The 21,460-nt window shown below is 39.7% G+C and overlaps 2 protein-coding genes across 2 annotated transcripts; one reads left to right on the top strand and one right to left on the bottom strand.

Annotated features, from left to right (window-relative positions):
• Nucleotides 1–898: 898 nt before the first annotated feature.
• On the bottom strand, nt 899–5,987 carry zbtb25 (zinc finger and BTB domain containing 25). Its single transcript, XM_077219593.1, has 3 exons — nt 5,911–5,987; nt 4,422–4,600; nt 899–4,131 (listed from the first exon to the last, which is right to left on the bottom strand). Exons 2-3 carry the CDS (start codon nt 4,592–4,594, stop codon nt 3,003–3,005), a joined length of 1,302 nt encoding a protein of 433 aa, XP_077075708.1. The 5' UTR covers nt 4,595–4,600; nt 5,911–5,987; the 3' UTR covers nt 899–3,002.
• Nucleotides 5,988–6,862: 875 nt separating this feature from the next.
• Nucleotides 6,863–12,545, top strand: zbtb1 (zinc finger and BTB domain containing 1). Its single transcript, XM_077221105.1, has 2 exons — nt 6,863–7,105; nt 8,376–12,545. The coding sequence occupies exon 2, from the start codon at nt 8,380–8,382 to the stop codon at nt 10,411–10,413; it is 2,034 nt and encodes a 677-aa protein (XP_077077220.1). The 5' UTR covers nt 6,863–7,105; nt 8,376–8,379; the 3' UTR covers nt 10,414–12,545.
• Nucleotides 12,546–21,460: the final 8,915 nt, after the last annotated feature.

The following is a 21,460-nucleotide window of genomic DNA, read 5'->3' as shown; positions in this document are numbered from 1 at the left end:
TTGGTCTAAGAACCCAGGTGTGTGTATCGGTTGCTCAATTCATATTTAAATGAAGCCCTGACTGAAGCTTACAGACAGTGAAGTTGTTAGATGTTATGTTAAGTGACTGTATACATGACAAACTTGGGATTAATGCTTGAAGATAAGGATGACAGAGTTGGCAGCAGGGAAGATGTTTGCTTTTGTAACTACATGCTACTCTCTTGTGGCACTAAGATGCTACTACAAGATGGTCAGTTTCAGGATAGTTCACCTGAAAATTTTAATTATGTCATCATTCACTCACCCTCATGTTGTTGCACACCTGAGTGACTTTCTTTCATCTGCAAAACACAAAAGAAAATATTTTGAAGAACTGTTTTGGGGTCCAAATTGACTTTCATTGTATAGAATGTTTTAGCCGCATTTCCACCGCAGGAACTTTCCCCGTGGGAACTATAGGGACTTTGGGGTGGTACTCAGTGTGTTTAGACCGCAGGGACTAGGGTCTAAATTAAGTTGTGGGTAAAACTTTCCCACTCAGAAAGTCCCTGCTCGATAGGTAGTAGCCTACTTTTTCAAATTTCAGGAACTTTCAGGGGTGGGACTTGGGTGATGAATCCAGCAGGAACTGGAAAGTCGCCCGCAGGCCTACTACGTCACCAGACTAATTTTCTAATCTTAACAGTACTGAAATGCAGACAGCAACAGGTCTGGGGGAAAAAGTTCCTGGGATGAATTGTTCCGGGTAATTTCACTGGAAACGCGCTTTTGTGTTAAAAGTAATAGAATAAAGTCATGCAGTTTATTATAATAGGGTTTGAGGATGAGTAAGTGATGATAGAATCTTCATTTTAGGGGTGAACCATTAAAACCAGTGACAAGTATGCAAACAAAGCAGATGCATTATAAATCACAGTTTATTCAATGTGCCATTTATTTAAAAAAATAAATAAATAAATAACCAAACACATTATCACACAACGGCACTGAGTGCTGATGATGAATAAAACTAAATGGGACTGTTTAAATGCACTACACAAGTCACACAAATAACACAAACGCAAGTTTTGCTGATTTAAAATACTCATCACAGTACACCAGCCTCAATTTGAGTATTCAATTAATATAGCTGCAAAAAGTGGTGATTTGACAGTTCAAAACAGCACAAAGAAACCATGTCTACCATCAGTGATGTCTTAAAGTTGATCCGTAATTCTAAATAAAACGTTTTGTCATGTGTCAGTGTTTGAAACATGACAGGAAACTATGTGCCATTGCTGTTTTTGTCCAGAATTGTTATGTTTGCCATTTACAGTGGCATTGTCCCATCTTAGTTATGCACTGCCCCAGTTTATGTAGCAAGATTGTTAGCAAACTTGGATTATACTCTTGTTTCATACACAATATAATCATGAAAGTCCTTCAGCATCAAAAAGCTTTTAGAAAAGCACCAGTTGCTCACATTCATTTGTATAGATTATACTGATTGTGTAGAAGTCTTGGACAACTTTGCACAAATAGGCACTGTTCACTGTTAACTTGAAAATGAAAAACAACTGGATTTGGTACAACAGGCTGAGCAATAGTTTAAGTGCTTTTCTTTACAGAGATGTTTGGCAAAATATATTCTAAGGCACTGAACCCGTTTTGTAGGAAATTCGATTTAGGGAAGAAATCATTTAGACTCTTTGCACAGTCAGTTTCACTCATTAGGCCACAACCCAAAAATAAACAAGAAATAATAACATTTTATATTAGCTTAAATTGGCCTCTAAAAACAAATATTACGATTGCGGTCATTTGTCAAATGTGCCACTTTATAATAGTATTTGAGTTTTCTGTGAATGTGCTTGTCGATGTAATACTTTCTTTGAATATATAATTGATCCAACAGTGTTCAGTCATCCAAGAGTCAGCAACATCATTATATATCAACACTACAATCATCAACACTAAGTTTTAAAAGAAATTATTTTATGTTTAACACTGACAGAGACTTTTGGGACAGGACAGAAGTGCTGAGTCAGAAAAAAAAATTCAGTTAAGGAATATTCTGTGTACAAGTTAAACTCAATCGACAGCATTTATGGCATTTTGCACAAGACATTTCGACTTGCCCATGTTTAAAAAAGCAAAAATCGACATTATGGTAAGGCACTTGGAATGAAACTTAAAAGTTGTATGAAAGTTTTAGGGTTTACAGCATTAAGCACAAAGTAGCCTAGTGAAAAGTAAATATACCAAACCGGATTTTTGCTAAGTATACTACAAATACATTTACATATATATAAATACCCTGCAATTGTACTGTTGGTCTACTAAATTGATATACTTATGGTCTGCAAAATTGGAACAACTAATTTTGTACTTAATACACTTCAGTTATCAGGAAACAGGTCCAACTAAAAATTTTCTTAAGAATATTTGATTGTGCTAAAGTGGAACTATTGCAAGTATACTTTAAGTGCACTTTAAATATTAGTACATACTATCCTTACTATTAGTGATATCAAAAACATATTAGGCTTAGTATTAAGAAATGTGCATTGTTCAATAAAGAAGTACTCCAAATAAAGTTTAATTAGTGTGTCTTCTTTCCATAAGTTATGGCCGCTAAAATTTTGTAATTTGGGTTGCAGGTATTTCTTAACCCCACACAAGCGCTCGTCAACATGTGCGCCTGTTGTTGTCGACTTTAAAATAAATGGCCTGGATATATAACTTTACACAGAAAAGGAAAGTGATTTTATTTTCAAACTAAAATCGTTGTAACATTTTTTTTTTTTACGTCTTGTGGCTGTACTATTGAAAGAGTGCTTATTTAAATATTTTAGGGATTTACCACATTCACTTCCAAAGTGTCTCACTCTAACCCAGATTTTTGCTCTTGTTTTTGCGAAATGTATTTTTGTGGTCATCAAAATTATGCCACAAATGCTGTCAACTAAGCTTAACGTACTGAACCCAGAACGTTCCTTTACCTTACATTGTGTGTTCACATGAATATGTCAAACACGACGTCATTCCACAGTCACTGCGTCCACGCTCTCCTGAGAGACCTCAGAGTCCAGTGAGTAGCAGGAGCTGCCATTATCCTGAGTGTCTTTGGCTGCGTCCTCTCCTGTGGCTGTGGTAATATCAGGCTGGCCCTCGCAGCCATGGAGCAGCTGCCCGCAGAAGCGGCTGTAGCGATGGTATCGCAGGGGCTTGCCCACATGGGAGAACATGTGCTCCTGCAGCTGGCTCTTCTGCGAGAAACGAAGATTGCAGACGGCACAGGCCATCTTGCGCTTTCGCGTGAAGGCTGCCAATGGGCTGCTGCTCCGTCCGGTCCCGCCGCCTCGCTTGAGTTCCACAGCCAGCTCATCTGCCAGGGCCTGGCTCTGCCGTAGGGCCTCCTCCAGACTACCAGAGTCTATGCGCTCCTTGTGAAGCCGCCTCTCCTCCAGGGATTTGTGCTCCCCAGTTCTGTCCCCTGAAGGGCCTTCCATCAGACTGCTAGGCTCGAGGGCACAGGCTGTATGGGTAAAAAGGTGCTCTTGTAGGCCTTCGGGTGACAGACATCGTTCACCACATCGGGGGCACAAAAGCGCTAGAGGGCCATCTTTGAATAGACTGGCTTGACAGGGGCTCACCTGGGCTGGGGAGAGAGAGCAAAGCTCCTTGTCGCCTTCCTGTTGTTCTTCCTCCTCTACCCGTTCCTGTTTGATCCGTGCTGAAATGTCAGATTCATCCCCCGAGGCCACCGAGGACGTGGCACGGAAGCTTTGAGGCTGTCGCTCAGATGCGATGCCCTCCAGCCCTACAGCGAGAGCTAAACGACCATGTGTACGATCAGCCCTAGTGCTGGAGCAGCTGTCCTCAGGGTCCCGTGAACCACCAGCCTTCAGGCCAGAGTTCTCTTTACTGGCCAGCTGTGAAGAGATTTGGATGCCATACAGATTGGACATGCGGATGGGGTCAGAGGATGCATCGGGGCCACCCTCGCCTGTTTTACGGCAGAGCTGGTATGCATGGAGGAACTTGATGCCTTCCTGAAGTCTGCCCTGGTCTACAGGTTGTTTGGGACCCATGCCTGTGTACATGATGTGTAACAGGTAGCTGAAGACATCTGGTTGAATATCTGTGGGCTGGATCTTGATGCACTCACTGAAAAAAGCCAACAGTCAATTAAAAACACAATAAGCAATGTATTAATTTTCTACTAATTGTGTTTAATAATTGTCATTTGGTCTATATTTAATATTATTATTAACATGCAACAGCTTTTATTGTTTATCAATCAAGTTATCTTAACTTCCTCCACAATCTTATTTGATTATCAGACTATTAAGCATGATGGGTGACCCTTCAATTCAGTACTGTTATGTTGGTACAGTTCAAGATAAAGTCAACAGGTGGTAGTTTTAAAAACTGGTAGTTTTAGAGCTTTAGTTAACCTGGACTGGTGGATAAAGATCATTTTGAAGTAGTTTGAGAAGGCAGCGAGGACTGCACGATGAGCCTTGAAGTATACATTGCCAATGGCAACAGTGCAGTCACACAGAAAGCCAAACTCCCTTTGGACGTTCAGCTGCTGCAGGAGGAACAGACTATGACCAGACACGTCCATCTCAACCTGTTACATAGAACATACATAGGTAGAAGACAGATTTCAACCAAATAAATCCCTATGCATAACTTGAATAGCCTACTGTTATGATGGTATCAATCAGTAATAATGGCTATTACCTATATTAAAGTGTAGTGTATTTAGTCAACATTTCTAGCAACATAAATTTTGTATCTTTTGTATTTACTGAGTTATTCAAAAACCATCCTCTCTATGTGATAAACATATTTTACATCTCTTTTCTGTCTCATGTCTTTACATATATATATCTTTTTTTTAAATCCACTTATTTAAAATTTTTATGAAAAGCTGGGTTTTTTCATGTCAAATACAGCGACCTTGAGAAAACTTTCTTTTTTATATTAACGAATATCATAAAAAATACTCGAAAAATGTAAAGAAATATTTAAAATATTCTTAAAAAATGCATGAAAAATGTTTTTAAAATGCATGACTCCAACAGAAATACAAAGAATCGTGTGAAATGACTTAGCACATACTTTCAACCTATATTTCTCTTTTTTTTAATCCTCTCGGATATACAATGTTTTCCTTGTCCAGCAGATGCATAGTTATACATGATAGCCAACCAATGAAGAGTCTCTCAGAAGAGCCTGAGTTTACTGAGTAACTGGCGACCTCTATCGATCAAAGTTGACATATTATTTTAACAAATTTTGAGACATACCAGATGTTTACATCTGGAGAGGATTGGATTTTTAGTTTTTTACATCGAAACGCATGTGTAAATTACATTCTTACATTATTTATAGGTAGGCTACTATTTGGGGATTTTATAGGAAGATTTTTTTTCTGAAGCGGCACGTTTTTCTTAATATAGGCTACTCTATAACTTCGAAGAATAACATCTTGAATCATTGTATCAAGTATAGCCTACGTAATACCGACGGATAAGAAGCAACGACTGGATTGTATTTAATGGTTACAGACTAGTGCAACATTTTAACATATTTGCATGCAGACCTGATCAGACAATACCTGACAGTGATTCTTATATTGCATTACACAAAAGGACATTTACCAACAGCAAACATCGCATAGTAAAATGTCAATGAATGGATATTACACAAAATATCATGTAGGAGCTATTTAGTTCATGCTTCTGTAACATGCATGGTCTGACTCCCAGCAGATTTGCCCGCGACAGAATCATAATAATTTTTACACGTCTATGCTACACCGACCAAGTGTTGTCGAAGAAAAGGTGTCTGTTTTCATGCACCTTGGCCAACAAAACATGCATTAACCAAAGCACAGACAAAATGCATTCACGCGGTCAAAAAATGCAATCTTACCAACTATAGAGAACGGATAATAATTTCGTGTTTGTTGCAGCAGGAAAATTCTCTTCTGGTCTCGCGGTTCTTCATGCGATTGACGGCTTAGCTTGTTATCCGTCACGTGACCGTACTGTACATTAGGTGATCCAGACGCAGGCATACTGAAAACATAAAGCAGACGCTATGCTTTCATTTAAATAATCGTTCGTTACATTTTTGTTCTTTTATGTCGAAAGATCACTCAGACCCGGTATAGACAATGCTAGTCTAGTGTGGTAAACTCGCTAAACGAACATGTGTAAAGAATAAAACATTTGTAACCTTCCATGGACGAGCGAGCAAAACCAGGTTTGCAAAAGAGTCTGAAAGACCACCCGAGGCGCTCGTGAAATTGTTTTAGTTTAACACGCATAGCCTACATAGGGACACTTAACTAACAACTTAAATAGCCTACTTTAAAAAAATGATAGCCTAAACTCATCTGAGTAAAAAAGCCTATCACACATCTTAGATTATAGATTTAACAACATAATAGCTATAACAGTCAATTGACTGAATGTTTACAAATATTTTTTTTAGCCTATATTTTTAATTTTTCAGAATTGTAATTATATCAAATATAAAAATGTAAACAACATGTTTATTTATTAATGACCTAAAAGGCTATGTGATGTAAAATTAATGTAGGCCTATAAAAATAGTTATATTACTAATTTCAATTATAATCAATTACAAACTTATTTGGGAGAAATTCAGTTCCCCAAAATGCTTGGCAAGGTGGTAGCGATTTTTATTAGTTGTATAAAAAATACATTATATAAAACTACTACCAAATAAGTAGGCTAGTTCTTGCTGAAAAAATGAAAAATGTAAGATACATTTCTATTTCGTTTTCAACACAAGTGTTGCCGCATTCGTCCTGAAGAGCATATTTTCATACATGGTTTGGTTGCATTTTCACTGTGCTGCGCGTGCTGGGGCGGGCTGGATTTGCGTGAGCGGGGCCGGATCTCAGTGCGGTGATAGAGCTCGCAGAGCGGCTGTGCGGAAGTTCTTTCATCCGCGCTGCACAGAAGGGGCTTCGCCCTCGAGATTAGCTATTCTCGTCCCAAGTTTTCGCTTGGACGAAGGCAAAAGAGGTGGAACTTCTTCGCTCTGTGTTTTAACTCGAATTCTGTCGTTCGCTACAAGTTAGCGTCCATTACCGTCGGTGAGTATTTTCCGTGTGTTTTGCGTGTAAACACGAGCTGCAATAATGTGAAGCTCATAGCGTATGTGCGGGAAGCTGCGCGGGGGTGGCACTGCATGCTTGCGTGAGAGATCTCCCTACGACAACGGTCAGATATATTCTTTTCTGCTGTCTCTTGAGTAACAGATCCTTTTAAAACTTAATGTTGACAGTATGGGCAATCGTATGGTCAGATCTTTTGTGTGTTGGCCAAGTAGTTTGATTTTACTTTTAAGTGCGGTGTATGATTGACAGCCACAACGCCCGCATGATTCTGTCTCTGAAATGGGCCAATGAGAACGCGGGGGCGGGATGTAAACCTCTCTGTTGGCTTTATGATGAAGCTGAACGACGGAAACGAGCTAAATTTGAAGCTAATTAATTATACTGTATTTTCCATTAATTATTATAGCCACATCAATTGAGTTTATTGACCAATTTGCTCCTTTTAGGGAATTTTTACCTGGTGAATTGCTCATTTGGTTACAATATAGTGCAAATATTTGTTTAATGTAGCCAAATGACAATTACTTTAGTTTTATATATCTAGGTGTGAGTGACTAATATCGACTAGGTGTTCAATACTGACTATGTATCTAGTTGATTAGTGAGTTGGACTATTTTATCTTTATTTTTCTTATATACACTAGTCTACTGTTCAAAGGTTAGGGGGCAGTATACCAAATCAGTATATTAGAATAATTTCTAAAAGATCATGCGACACTAAATAGTAATGATGCTGAAAATTCGGCAAAAACTGCAATAATTATTTACAATTTAAAATGTTTTACTCTGTTCTTGATCAAATCAAATTAGCAAGAGACTTCTTTCCAAACCATTAAAAAGCTTTTTTACTGTCGGTGCTTGAATTAGTGTGCTGTTCCTCAGCTGAAGATTTGCATAATAAAACCCTCTCATAGAAGTTGTTTTCTATTTTTCATCCTGTTTTTAAGCAGGCATACGCATTCACTTGTCTTTGTCTTTTTTTGGGTGTCTTGTCATGATGAGTGTTATTATTTTTTGACAGCATGACAGTTCAAGTTAAAAATAGTTAAACTTTTAAAAACATATCTAGAGACACCTGAACTCCATGTTTATATTCCATTTCAAAGGTATGTTTTGTACATCCACAATTAGTTTGCAAATCAATACATTATCATGATGGTCATGGCCAAAGGGCACCTGTGAAAAAGAAGATTCCTCAAACTTGTGTCTTACTAATTACTATGTATTTCTTTATGATTGTTTACAGGGTAATGGCAAGGCCAAGCCACAGTGAGCATGTCCTGCAGCAGCTCAACAACCAAAGGGAATGGGGTTTCCTCTGTGACTGCTGCATTGCCATAGGGGACATTTATTTCAGGGCCCACAAGGCCGTGCTGGCAGCCTGCAGCTCTTACTTCAGAATGATGTTCATCCGGGATCAGCAGGGGACTGCGCGGTTTGATCTCAGCAACATGCAGATCAGCGCAGAGTGCTTCGATCTCATCCTGCAGCTCATGTACCTTGGCCGAATCGTTGTGGATCACTATGAGTTTGAGGAGCTGAAATCATCTATGACCTACCTACAAATGTACTACATCCCAGACTCTCTCGAGGACCTCCGAGACATCCGAACGTCCAATTTGACACCCTCGTCATCTGCGTCGTCCTCTTCATCGTCCAGTTCCTCGTCCTCATCCAGCGTGGTTGGAGGCAAGATGATGTTTGGCGTTCGAATGTTTGAGCAGCAGCGGCCAAGCCCTTCTGAGAATGAACGCACAGCAAAAGCCTCAACCACAACTGCTCGTCAAACCATTAACATCTCAACTGTCAGGCCTTCTGAAGATGTGGTCATTCCACACCCTCAGCCAAACTCAGAGACTGTTGTAGACCAGCCGTGTGACTTGAGGAAGAGAACTTCAGGCCGAAGCTCTGCCATGAAAGAACGTCCTCGGTTTGGACGCACATACACATGCGACGATTGTGGCTTTGTGTTCAGCTGTGAAAAGCTGCTCATCGAACACATCCTCACATGCACCAATCGCAAAGCTTTCCAGACACCCAAAGTCGGCAAAGAGGGTAATGGTGATGTTGGCAAAGCCGAGAGTTTGAACTCGGAGGGTACAGATGAACACAGAGCAGTTTGCAAGGGCGAAGAGGACTGGTCAGACCACAAGCTGGATGCAGAGACCGTGATCAGGTCCGTCGCCACCGGCATGGACAGCGAAGCTGCCTTCTCCAAGAATATAACCATTAAAGTGGAACGAGACAATGACTCCGAGAGCGAATTGGAAACTATAAAAGTCGTGAAGGTAGGGAACCATAACGTAGGGAGCTGCAAATTTCGTACCAGGGCATACACAGACAATCTTGCTGACCAGATAAAGTTTGAGAGCGAGGAAGAGGCTGGAGTATCCGCCATGGATGCTTTGGAAGGCCAAAGCACAGGGTTAGAGACGGATCCAAAGCTGCACCGGATCAAAGAGGAAAAGCAAGATGGTGCGTGCATTCCATGTGAGTTGTGCGGAACCCTGTTGACGGAGGAGAATCAGTCTGCTCATTATATCTCCAGCCACATGGGACATATCTGTGCCTGCGGAAGGTGCGGCCAAGTGCTCATTAAAGGCAGGCAGCTGCAGGAGCACGCAGAGCGCTGTGGTGAACCCCAAGGAGCCGAGACGGACTCCCCAGGTGAGGATTCGCTTCTACTTGAAGATGCCGAGGCTATGGATGAAAGCTTGCTGGAAGGAGCCGACCTGGGCTTTCGGTGTCCGCTCTGTGGGTTGATATTTGAAAGTGAAAGTCTTGCAGTGGAGCATACGTTGTCTTGTCCAGAACAGGAGCCCTTCCGACCCGTACTGTTGGAAGACAGCGGCGAGCCAGACCATCGGCGCAAGCATTTCTGTGCAATTTGTGGCAAAGGCTTTTACCAAAGGTGTCACCTACGAGAGCACTACACCGTGCACACCAAGGAAAAGCAGTTCACCTGTCAGACCTGCGGGAAACAGTTTCTGCGCGAACGACAGCTTCGGTTGCACACTGACATGCACAAGGGAATGGCGCGGTACGTCTGCCCTGTGTGCGATCAAGGTACGTTCCTTAAACATGATCATGTGCGACACATGATCTCTCACCTATCTGCCGGAGAGACTATCTGCCAGGTGTGTTTTCAGATTTTCCCCAGCGCCGAGCATCTGGAGAAGCACATGGATGTGCATCTGTACATCTGTGGCGTTTGCGGAGAGAAGTTCCGCCTCCGGAAAGACATGCGAAGCCACTACAACTCCAAGCACACCAAGAGACAATGAGAGGCCTCTCTCTGCAACCTTTGAATCTTTGAAATAAGCCATACTGTAAATGTGAGAACAAATCTATGCACTTAGACACCAATTGTAACCTTTACAACTGCACTTTCTATGTGTATGCAAATTCTGGATGTCTTGCTCAATGTTTTTGGTGGGATATGGTGCCTCAAACTTTTGTTTTCATTTTCTTATACATAAAGATGGATACCCAGACACAAGTCTAGATATCGTCTAAATCACACTATCAGTGGTGTTTCAGTTGAAAATGCTATATAGGTTTGTAGTTATGAGACTGACCCATGGCTATTAGTTTTACATCCAATTAATAATATCTGTTCATAAAGCTTTAATGATGGTGCACATTGGCTTGATAAAGTTTAAAGTTTACCAACATTTTAACTTTAGTATTTAAGATAACTTTTGTCAAAGGGGTCATTTGTTTTTTATGTTATTGGTGGTGCTCTTTCTTTTTTTGTGAACGCATAGATTCAAGCACATACTGCTACCATTTCATCATTATTTCAAATAGCTCTGGTGCCATTACCTGTCATAATGCTCCATATACAATAGTTTAGGCAAGTGCAAATTCTGTCATCATTTACTCACCCTCATGTCATTACAAACCTATGTGACTTTCTTTTTTCTGTGGACTGGTATCACAACTTTTTTTTGAAAAATGACTGCTTTTTATAGACGGCTTTTGTCAACAGGGTCTAATCTATAGTTTTGGACCCCATTGACTTTCACTGTGAGAATGAAAACATTGTTAAGAATATCTTCTGTGTTCTGCAAAAGAAAGAAAGTCACACATGTTTGGAACAACACAATGGTGAGTAAATGATCACAGAATTTTAATTTTAGGCTAACTGTCCCTTTAAAGCACAGATATAATAAGGAGAATAGATTTCTAATAGTATGCGGGCACTTTTCCTTCCTTGCACCAGAACACTAAAAATACTGTACAAAGCAAAGAAAAACACTCTTGTTGATGCCTTTCAGCTAGCTGTCCATGCTTAATCGTCACTCATACAAAACCCAGGAATCTATGCAGACTGTTGTAAATTCAACCCTAATTTATTGTGCATTCAGAGTTGATGTGAGCGGAATTTAATGGAGTAAAGCAACATTTATTGTGTGTAGTTATTTCAGTATCCCAAAGATGTTCATGTAATATTCGTATAAACAGATTTATAAAGTCTCCCAGTTTTTACGCAAACTACAGTATCCGTTTCTAATAAGGACTATGTGACTATTGTTCAGAGCAATTGAGCTATGTGGTTTTGTTTAGGGTCCAGATAAAGCTTAAATCGGCTTATAAGAGGTCTTAACATTTCAAATATTTCACACCTTTTAGAGTTATTGTGGCTTGATGTGAAGTATGTGAAAATGCAATATAATGCTTGCACAAGGGTGTAGGGTAAATTATTACATGTTTGTATTAATAAACAAGCACTTCTGCAATCGTTATCTTGTCTGAAATATCCTGTGAAATAACCAGGTTGGTTTGTTTTTGTGTTTTTAAAAGTTGAATTGCATTGCGGCCACTATAATTTCATACAGGGCACTGAGCAGATTTTTGGAGCTGCGATCAATGAGAACCATCAACGTGGCAATGAGACCATACAGATTAATCTAGATGTTGTAAATGATTGGATTAAGAGCAGGCACTCTGGCTAAACCTTGGACAGTTGGTGCTCCATGCTTCCGTTTGAAATAAGTTGTCACATTCAAGTCAACTGACCTATTCAGGCTAAGGTAACTTAATGACGTAATGTATTGATATTGTAAAAGTATATCAAGACTGTTACAGTAGGGTTCATGCAGATCACATCTATTCTTCATAAGTAGTCACATTTGTCAAGGGTTATCAAACAAATATAAGGACCCAAACAAGCAAGTAATATAAATTTACAGACAAACAGCTCAAACATTTGCACAGGCTTTTCAGCTGTGTATTTGAGTTGTGTTGTGATCTAAACCTATTGTGAAAAAATGTGGTAGAAATATTAAAAGGAATATATGCAAATACTGTTTTTTGTTCATATTTTAAAATGTTCCTTCAGTGTTTCATACTTTCTTGGATTTAAAAAGAATGGATTTAAAAACAATGGATTTAAATAAAAGTTTAAAAATTGGTGATTTGTTTGATGTAATTGACATGGAATTCTAGCAAACAGGAATGCAAAACATTGTATTGGATGTATTTACTGTTTTATTACACAATGATTAATTTATCATATTAAGTATTTTCTGTAGTCAGATACAGGCTGACTGCTGAATTATTATAGCCATCTGACTGTTGGACAATGGCAGTGTAATATTTGCCATGCAAATGATCACTCCAAACCCATCCGGGATATTTTATCCCTTTATTTAACCAACCATATCAAACACAATAACTTGCAAAGATAAATCCCCAAAATTATAAGGGCTTGTATTATAATTTGGTGCATTGTTTGCTGTGAAATTAACTTTGTTTACAACTGCAAGCTTAATTTAACATACAAGATCAACAACATGCATTTTAGGTTACATGTCACTTTTCTGGATTGTTTATGCCAATGGCTTGCTTTGCTGATTTCTTTTGGCTGCATTGTCTGCAGTGGCAATGGAATATATCAGTTGTGTATTGGCTCATGTGCATTAGCATTAATACCAATCATCCTACCTGTGCCCTCTAAAAGTGTGTCCAAAAGAAAAGTAGAAAGCCACGACTCTTATTTGTAATTAAGGTGCAAAGTTGGAACAAGGAGTGATCTGTATAGGCCTGTAGGAAAGTAAAAACATTGTGAACTAATCAAACACACGGGTCAAATTGAACCAGCGTGTTTGTTTGTTTCCAAGGTAGTGCCATCACTAACCTCTAGATGGTGACATTTCTGTCATAATATTCGGTCTGAAGTTCTGGAGGTGCATATACCTCAATCTACAGGTTAGGTTTAGGGGAGATTATGTTAGGGATTTATACATCTGAATTACAGTCTTTGTTGGCAGTCTAGAGATGGTTTCCAAAACCACAAGCTCATTGGCTGCAAAGGCAGTCGAGCTGTTAGAATATGTAGGCATTAAAAGGCTTTTAAATTATCTTTTAAAATCATCTTAGACATTTCCTTTTGGATCGTATCCCTCACTGTCATTAGGCCACTTCTATCCCATACTCTAGATATTAGCACAAAACCAGCCCTCGCATACATAGCCTGTATTTTGCTATAATTATCTGCATAAAAACAGGGGCTTTCAAATGAGTTTATGTCTGTTTAAAAGCCTTTTAATGTCAACATGTTCCCCCAGCATGACTGCCTTTGCAGCCAATGAGCTTGTGGTTTTGGAAACCATTTCTAGATGCCTTGCGGTGCTCACTGTGACGCATACAAACTCTGTATTTGTCCAACCAAATTAGTTTAGCATGGAAAGGAACTTTTCGTTCTCTTTGGGGAAATACCTGACTAAGATGGCAGAATGTGTTTAATAAAAAGACCCTTGAGTAGAGATGTGGAATTCTTCTATATTTCAGACCAAACAAATTTGAAGGATTCAAAGTAGCGGTATTGCCTTTCGTATTTAATGTACAATAAATGTAATGTGTTAGCTCACTTTTCTATTAACTCTACTCTTTGTATTATAGGCTTACCTTGAAATTCTTAATTAAGAGACATTTTTGGCAAGTGGCAAGTGAACCTAATGTCTTGTCATCATGTAGCTCAGCTTGTATTTCCTCAGCATGTTTGTTTAGTGGAAGCACAAAGCACAAGCTGCCTGCTTTTGTTTATGTGTTTTCACGTTATTCTTTTATTATCCACTTGATGGCACTGTTTTATTTTTATCAATGCGTTTGTAACTTTTATACTACGTTATGAGCAGGTTTTGTACTCATGCCCCATGAGTGCATGAAGTTTATTGTGTCTGCTTGGCTGACAAAATTCATATACTACTAAATAAGTAATATATTACAGGTCTTGGCTTTGTGTTTGGCATTGAGCTTGGCTCAGATTACATACATTATACATTGTGAGTGAGTTGAAGTCTCAGAAGCATTTCTAGCCTTTCAACAGTAGGTCTACAGTCTAGGGCAGTCCTTTTTTTAATTAAATGCGCAGTTAAGAGCTGCTTCATCGTTGACAAACATGTTTGTTTCCTACATGGTTTCACCTCGTTCAATGTTATTTTTGTTCTGTCAAAGAAACCCGTAACTATTTCGGAGTGCCGCTGCAAACGATTCAGTGCGTGAGTGAATGAATCAATAATTCTGATTCTGAACAGCTACTAGAAATCAAAGAATCATTGCTGAAATATAATTTTCTATTTAAATATATAAACGATTTTCAGGATTGGTTTACTATAATCTCTTTATTGGCCGACCAAAAATTATCTGTAATATTTTACCGGGTCACAGCGGTAGGCTATTCACTGTTACATGTAGCCTACAAAATATGTAAACGAGTCATTCTACGAAACGGGTGCCATTTCCACGTTGCGATTTTCCCAATTTTCATTAAGAACTAACTTTTTTTTTTTTTTACTTACAACTTTAAGGATATATTAATCTTCCAAAAAAACATATTTTCCCACCTCAGGCACAAAATCCTTAGTAATATTATGCTTTTTATTAAGGCAAGGGAGTCTTTCTTGTACCACCCCGTCACGGACAAAATGTGTGCCAGTAGAGTTGTAAAACAAGAAATTTATTTTTTAAATATAATGTTTTCCTAATAGTAAAATGTCCCTTTTATGTACACCATCAATAGAAAGTCTGAAATGTAATCAATTTTTTGTATTCTTAGTTTTTTTATCTTGAAATATGAATTCGACATTTCAATGGCCTCATTGTTTGAACTGAAAAAACAAATACACTTAAAAAAATTAAAATAAAGTTTCATTAATTTTATTAGTTCACACAACACGAACATTATTAAACATTAATTTATGTAAAATTGTATTTATTTTACAAACATTTTTAACAACATTACCCCGTGACGGGGTGGTAACTGATGTGACGGAGTGGTTCACTGTGACAGGGTGGTATGGACACACTGTTTCTCTGTTTCTCTGTTTCTGATTTGCTTGTTTTAAACTTTATACAACTGGGGGAGGGCAATTATTCAAATAGGAGATTTAATGGAAAACATTGGTCATGCTCTGAAAAACAAAAAACAGAGCATCATATCAGTGACAGGGAGAGTCGCATCCACACATCCCTCTGTATTTCCATGTGGCGGGATGTCACAGGCTGTGGTGCTTGAATGATTTCGAGCACATCATCGAAGAGATACCACAGGAAGTCATCTCTTGGAGGCCAGAAGAACCTGTTGGCACCAACACGGTGCATACACTTTACAAGGGCATGTGTTTCATCTGTTTCCATGATGATCCCAGGATAAAGGTCACTGTCATATTTAAGAACGCACCACTTCCCAATGAGATCTCCACTTCCCCAAGCAATTGCTTCTGTTGGCACCTTCTGGGCTGTTTTGTTAAAAGTGAAATGCAGTGTGTTGAAGCACTGACATCTCAGTTGCTTTTGCGTGGAGCACATGCAACTAACTTCCCGGTAAAGGATTTCTCCTGGAGTGAATGTGACCACTTGGTGGGTTTTCATTGTGGATGGCACTGGTGGAATCTGGCCTGGCATCTTTTCCATTGCCTGCTCCACTGCTTCAGATGCTACATAAAACAACTTAACAGTTGTAGATGTTTCAGAGAGGGCCTTATATAGCTCATGGGCATCGGGTATGTCGCGGCCGTTGGTCACCAGCTTGTCCGCTGTTCTTTTCAGGGTTCCCCCAACACCGTCAGGGGCCCCCTTGCCAATGAGCTATGCTTTCTTAGCGTTGCCTCAAGGGGAGCTATAGAGTGACTTTTTTCTTTTACAGCGGCTGCGTCAGAAATTGCAAACTAGTTGGTACATATTTTAATAAGTAAATATGGTGTGTTCAAGTCATTTCATAAAGATTGTATTTACGAGTAATGCACATGAACAATGTCAATACGCACAATGTCGTAAATACGAGTGGGAAGCTCTGGATTTTCTTTTTAAAGCTACAATATATTTTTTTCCTGCTAGGGGAAACCTCTTACAATAACAAAGGCACAGGTTTATTGATGCATAAGCGGAATTATGGAACTTGTCGTCATGCCGATAGATCTAATAATGTTTATGGATGAGTGAATACATTGATGTTTTTTAACATGACTGTGGTATGAAGCAGGGTGCGATTGCTAATAATAGACAGATATCAGCACCACACTTGAGTCCCCTGGATATAAAGGAATAAGGACATTTCATTCTACCGAACTACCCGCAAGTGCCGAATTACTACTCACACAGGTCAGTACATTTAACTTGTGAGGTAACGCAGCGCTGTTTCACTTGGTCTACACTATCATACTAAACTGCATTTGAGTGTGTTGAAAGTTATAATGTTATTCTATGTAAGTTTATTGGCTGTATGAGACTAGCAGTTAGCTAGATCAACATTAGAATAACATACTGATCATATTCTAACATTTCATCATGTTGATTGATTTCACATTAACATTGATTTGTTTTATGTACTCACCTGTTTAACAAAGCACATGCAAGAGCGGCGTCTCTGTCAAGTCGTGACTCGTGAAGCTCTGTCAAGTCCAAGTTAGTCGCTGACGTGGAGCTCTCTGCATCTCGAAAACTCCACGCAGATATTGATCCTCGTTTTATTTCTCCTTTTGTCCCAAAGTCTACTTGCCTTGGTCCATAATGTTTGAACAGAACAACAACAGTGTAAGTGTGCCGCTAGACATAACACAATTGTCCACGTCTATTGCCATGGTTACTATGGCAGTACAAGCGGAAACCACGGATAATGCGGATATTACGTCATTGCCAAGCGAAAATGACCAGGGACGAGCCATTATTTAAAATTGGAACTTCTCTGAAATTAAAAATCTTTGGGAACTTTTGGGATATTGTAAGTACACAACTGCAGGAAATCTTACATATTGTACCTTTAAGCCCCGATCTTTATGAGTTGGGGGCGTGTCAGAGAGAAACATGGCGGATGGTATTTAGCTGTGATATTGTCAGGCTTTTCTATTTACAGCGAAGTAAGCTAATTGCCTGCACAGAATATGATAGCATTATAATATAACAATGTAATATGTAATGATAAAGTAAAAAATTAATTAAAAAATAAAAAACGCAAAGATCAGCTGATGCACATTTCTTTGTTCTTCATTTTCTAGAATAAGAGTTTAAAAACCTTGCTATATTTTTGTGTAATTAATTAAGAGAAAGTACACCGCCATCTTACTCTGACAAAAGTGATTTGAATGCACCTGCCGTCGTAAACATGACTTCCCACCTCATAAGTACTATCTTCCCAGGAGGACTTGAACGCACCATTATTTCACGACTGCTAAAAAAGTACATTCTTTAGAATGTAGTATGACCGTAATCTGGACATACTAAATTCGCCATGTTGTCATTATCATGTGACCTACCAGTCGTGTTGGGGAAAGTTTAAAAGTAGGCTAAGGCATTATATTACTCCCCAAAAAAGTAACTAAATGCGTTACTTACTTACGTTTTATGAAAAGTAATGCGTTACGTTACTTTTGCGTTACTGTTTCTCACCTGGGCTGGGCTTGCTTGTTTGTTTTTTTAATAACAACAAAAAAATTGGCTGCAGGTGACGGTCTGGTCCAGGATGGGTGCTGAGGGGACACAGTTCTTCCTTCTTCTCCTTATGTCCTCCATACTGGCCCTGTGGGTATCTTCAAAGAGGAGGTGGCCTGATGGACTGTGGGCCACCAGGAGTTGCAGTCATCTGCTTCTGTTGCCCACTGATGGTGATCGATACAGCAAGCAGTGAGGAGCTTCTTCAGGGAGTTTTTGTACCGCTTTCGTGGTGCCCCGATGTTGTGGTAGCCAGAGGACAGTTCCCCGTACAGCACGATCTTAGGTAGGCGGTGGTTCTCTATCCTGGAGACGTGCCCTGTCTGGCAAAGTCGTAACTTGAGGACCATGGCCTCGATGCTAGTAACCTCCGCTGACTCGAGGACTACAACGAATGTTGAGAATTGTGCGGAGGCAGCGCTGATGGAAACGCTCAAGGAGTCTCAGGTGATGACGGTACGTGACCCAGGACTCCGCGCCATACAGGAGAGTGGTCAGCACAACAGCTTTGTATACACTGACCTTCGTGTCTTTTTTGAGGTTGTTGTTGTTCCAGACACGTCCGTATAGTCTGCTGAATGCTCTGCTTGCCTTGGCCAGCCTGTTGTCAACTTCTTTGTCGATCTTGGCGTCGAAATGGTGGACAGCCTTCAGTTCTGTTTGTTCAATGGAGATGCTTGGTGGATGGTACTCTTTTTGTGGTGTGGGCTGATGCAGAACTTAAGTCTTCAAGCTGACTTCAAGATCTGAGCAGTTTTTGAGAAACAGGGCGTGATTCGCTACATAGCTGCCTCTGTGTGAGCAAGGAGGGCGGCATCGTCAGCAAACAGCAGCTGCCGGATCAGTAGCTCTATGGTCTTTGTGTGGGCTTGCAGCGTGTGGTATCTAGTATCAGGTGGCGTACTATAGGGTTTCGGTCAGGGCCTTCGGTAACAATCTCCACTACCCAACAGCTAGTTTTGATGAAAAAAAAGAAAAAGAAAAACTATACGAGTGTGGATTAGAACCCAAAACCTTTGATAGGCTTAGCAAAAGTTCTGCTACTGGACCATTAAAGTACACAAATATTAGTTACTGATACATGCATTTTTTCACATGAAAATTCTCGCCACTAACAATATATATTATTAGTAGATCTCATTAAATGACAAATGTACCCAAAATGACCCAATGTATATTGAAATTGATTTCTGGACATCGTAATGTTATTTTTCCTGAAAATTGTTATTGTACACATGTATTGTATCTGATTTAGCTTTGTATAGCAACCTCCCCCCACCCATGTTGATGACATCAGCGTGCGTGGGCTAGCGTCGACACATCGTTGGGCCCCTGGACGTTCTGTCACTATGCATCAAAATCTGATTGGCTGATAACACGCGTCAGCCAAAGTTATGATTAAATGGTAGATGGCAGCTTCAAGGCAAGGCTAGCTACTACTAGTGCTGGTCCACGGAGTTGTGTTTAGATGACATATGGAAAATCCCGCTTAGCCGGATAATAACCATATTCTTTCTGGAAATCTAATCGTAACGTACTTAAGTAGACTGTAATTGAATTTAGACACGTTCAGACACATATTCATATAATTTAATTAAGAATAGGTTGAAGAGAACCTTGCTGATAAAGTTAGGTACAGTATGTTTCTTGCAACCTACCTAAGAAAATACATCCAGATTAATGACAGAATGACAAATAAATTATTAATGGTTTTTATTCACCTTCTTGCGTAAAGTATATTTCAACCCTTATAACATGAAGAATTTCTTCAGAAAACTTTCTTTAGAATTGCTTAAACCAGAAATGACTTAAACCACATATTTATTTTTCTCAAAAAATTGTCTTATCTTTGACGCCGCAGTCTGTTTCCGTTACACCCAGCTAATTGAATTTCTGCTCCATTATCCATAATTATATGTTCCAAAACAGCATAGTTCTGCCTTAGATCACAGACCCAGAGAGCGACCGTCTCTCATTTCGTGCCCCTCTGATTTAGTCTGGTTTTCATGATGTCCTTTTAGGGCAGGTCTGTTTGTCATGACTGTGGGTGTCTGGTCCTCATGGGAGCTGGTCACTCCGACTTCAGTAATGGAGAGTTTCCATAATACATCATCCACCCACTCCAGTCATATGTTAACAGGCTTGGTCCTCTTGAAGGTGTACTTTACAGCACTTCACGGCCACCTGGTCCTTTTGTAGTTGCTTCATTACTTGTCATTTAGCACAGACAGTGGCTGTCAGTCCTCTTTACCGAATTAATCTTTCATGAGTATTATAGGCTCAGATAAACCAAAGGACACTTCTAGTTAGCAATTTTGTAAGGCATTCAACAGATGCCTCTGTCCAGAGTGACTTGAGATTGAACTTTGATGAGTTCATCGACTATGGTTTGTTCGTTCGATCTGGGCTGACCGTATAAAATCTTTAGTTCCTTTTCAGTCGCTCACGTTCGACCTAGTCGACGTGTCGACTGATTGGGATCTCGCTTAGGGAGCCTGTGATCTTCAAGTAAAGTTAAAACGAGCCAATGCACATTGGCGTGCGAGATCTGCATCTCACACTCCGCTCCGAGGCGCGGGTATAAATACGGAACACGCACAAGTTGTCTTTCGTTTCGGAGGCGATCAGTGTCGATGTCTCTGAAGAGTGTTTGAAGTTCAAACATCTTTTTCAAGATGTCATTCCATCGGTGCATCTCATAGTGCGGATGTCGTTCCCTGTCCCCCTCTGACGGTTAAATTAGGTGTTAAAAAATAATAATAATAATAAATAAATTATATATATATATATATATATATGTGTGTGTGTGTGTGTGTGTGTGTGTGTGTGTGTGTGTGTGTGTGTGTGTGTGTGTGTGTGTGTGTGTGTGTGTGTGTGTGTGTGTGTGTGTGTGTGTGTGTGTGTGTGTGTGCGTGTGTGTGTGCATTGGCTCCTTTTAGCAGTACTCGAAGATGACAGCCTCCCTAACCGTGATCTCAATCAGTCGACACTTTGACTATGTCTCCGTTCCCTCCTTCTGGGAACGAGGGTTACATACATAACCGAGACGTTTTCTTGCTAATTTCTTATTTCAGTCCACCCACACTCTAATGTGTCATGTGTGGATATATTTAATACTGGCACCCAGGTCATCATGTCTAATGCCTAAAGAAAAACACAACTTTTTATTTATTTACACCAATTGCATGTGATGCTAGAAAACCCCAAAATAGGTTCACGCTTTTTATTTGGCTTTTTCCACTTACTCCTTATCTGTTACACCCACAGTCTGTCCTTTCACACAAGAGGCAGCTGTGACTGGACTCATGTAGCTGAGTCATGTACTCAGTAGCCTTTAGATAAAATAAAATAAATATGTAGCCTACTGTATGTCGAGTTAAATTGTCTTTTTTTTTCTTG

The sequence above is a fragment of the Siphateles boraxobius genome, unplaced genomic scaffold, assembly GCF_051911475.1.
Source record: "Siphateles boraxobius isolate OS27281-9 unplaced genomic scaffold, OSU_SipBor_1 8, whole genome shotgun sequence".
NCBI lineage: Eukaryota > Metazoa > Chordata > Actinopteri > Cypriniformes > Leuciscidae > Siphateles > Siphateles boraxobius.
This window is presented reverse-complemented; position numbering and strand designations above follow the sequence as displayed.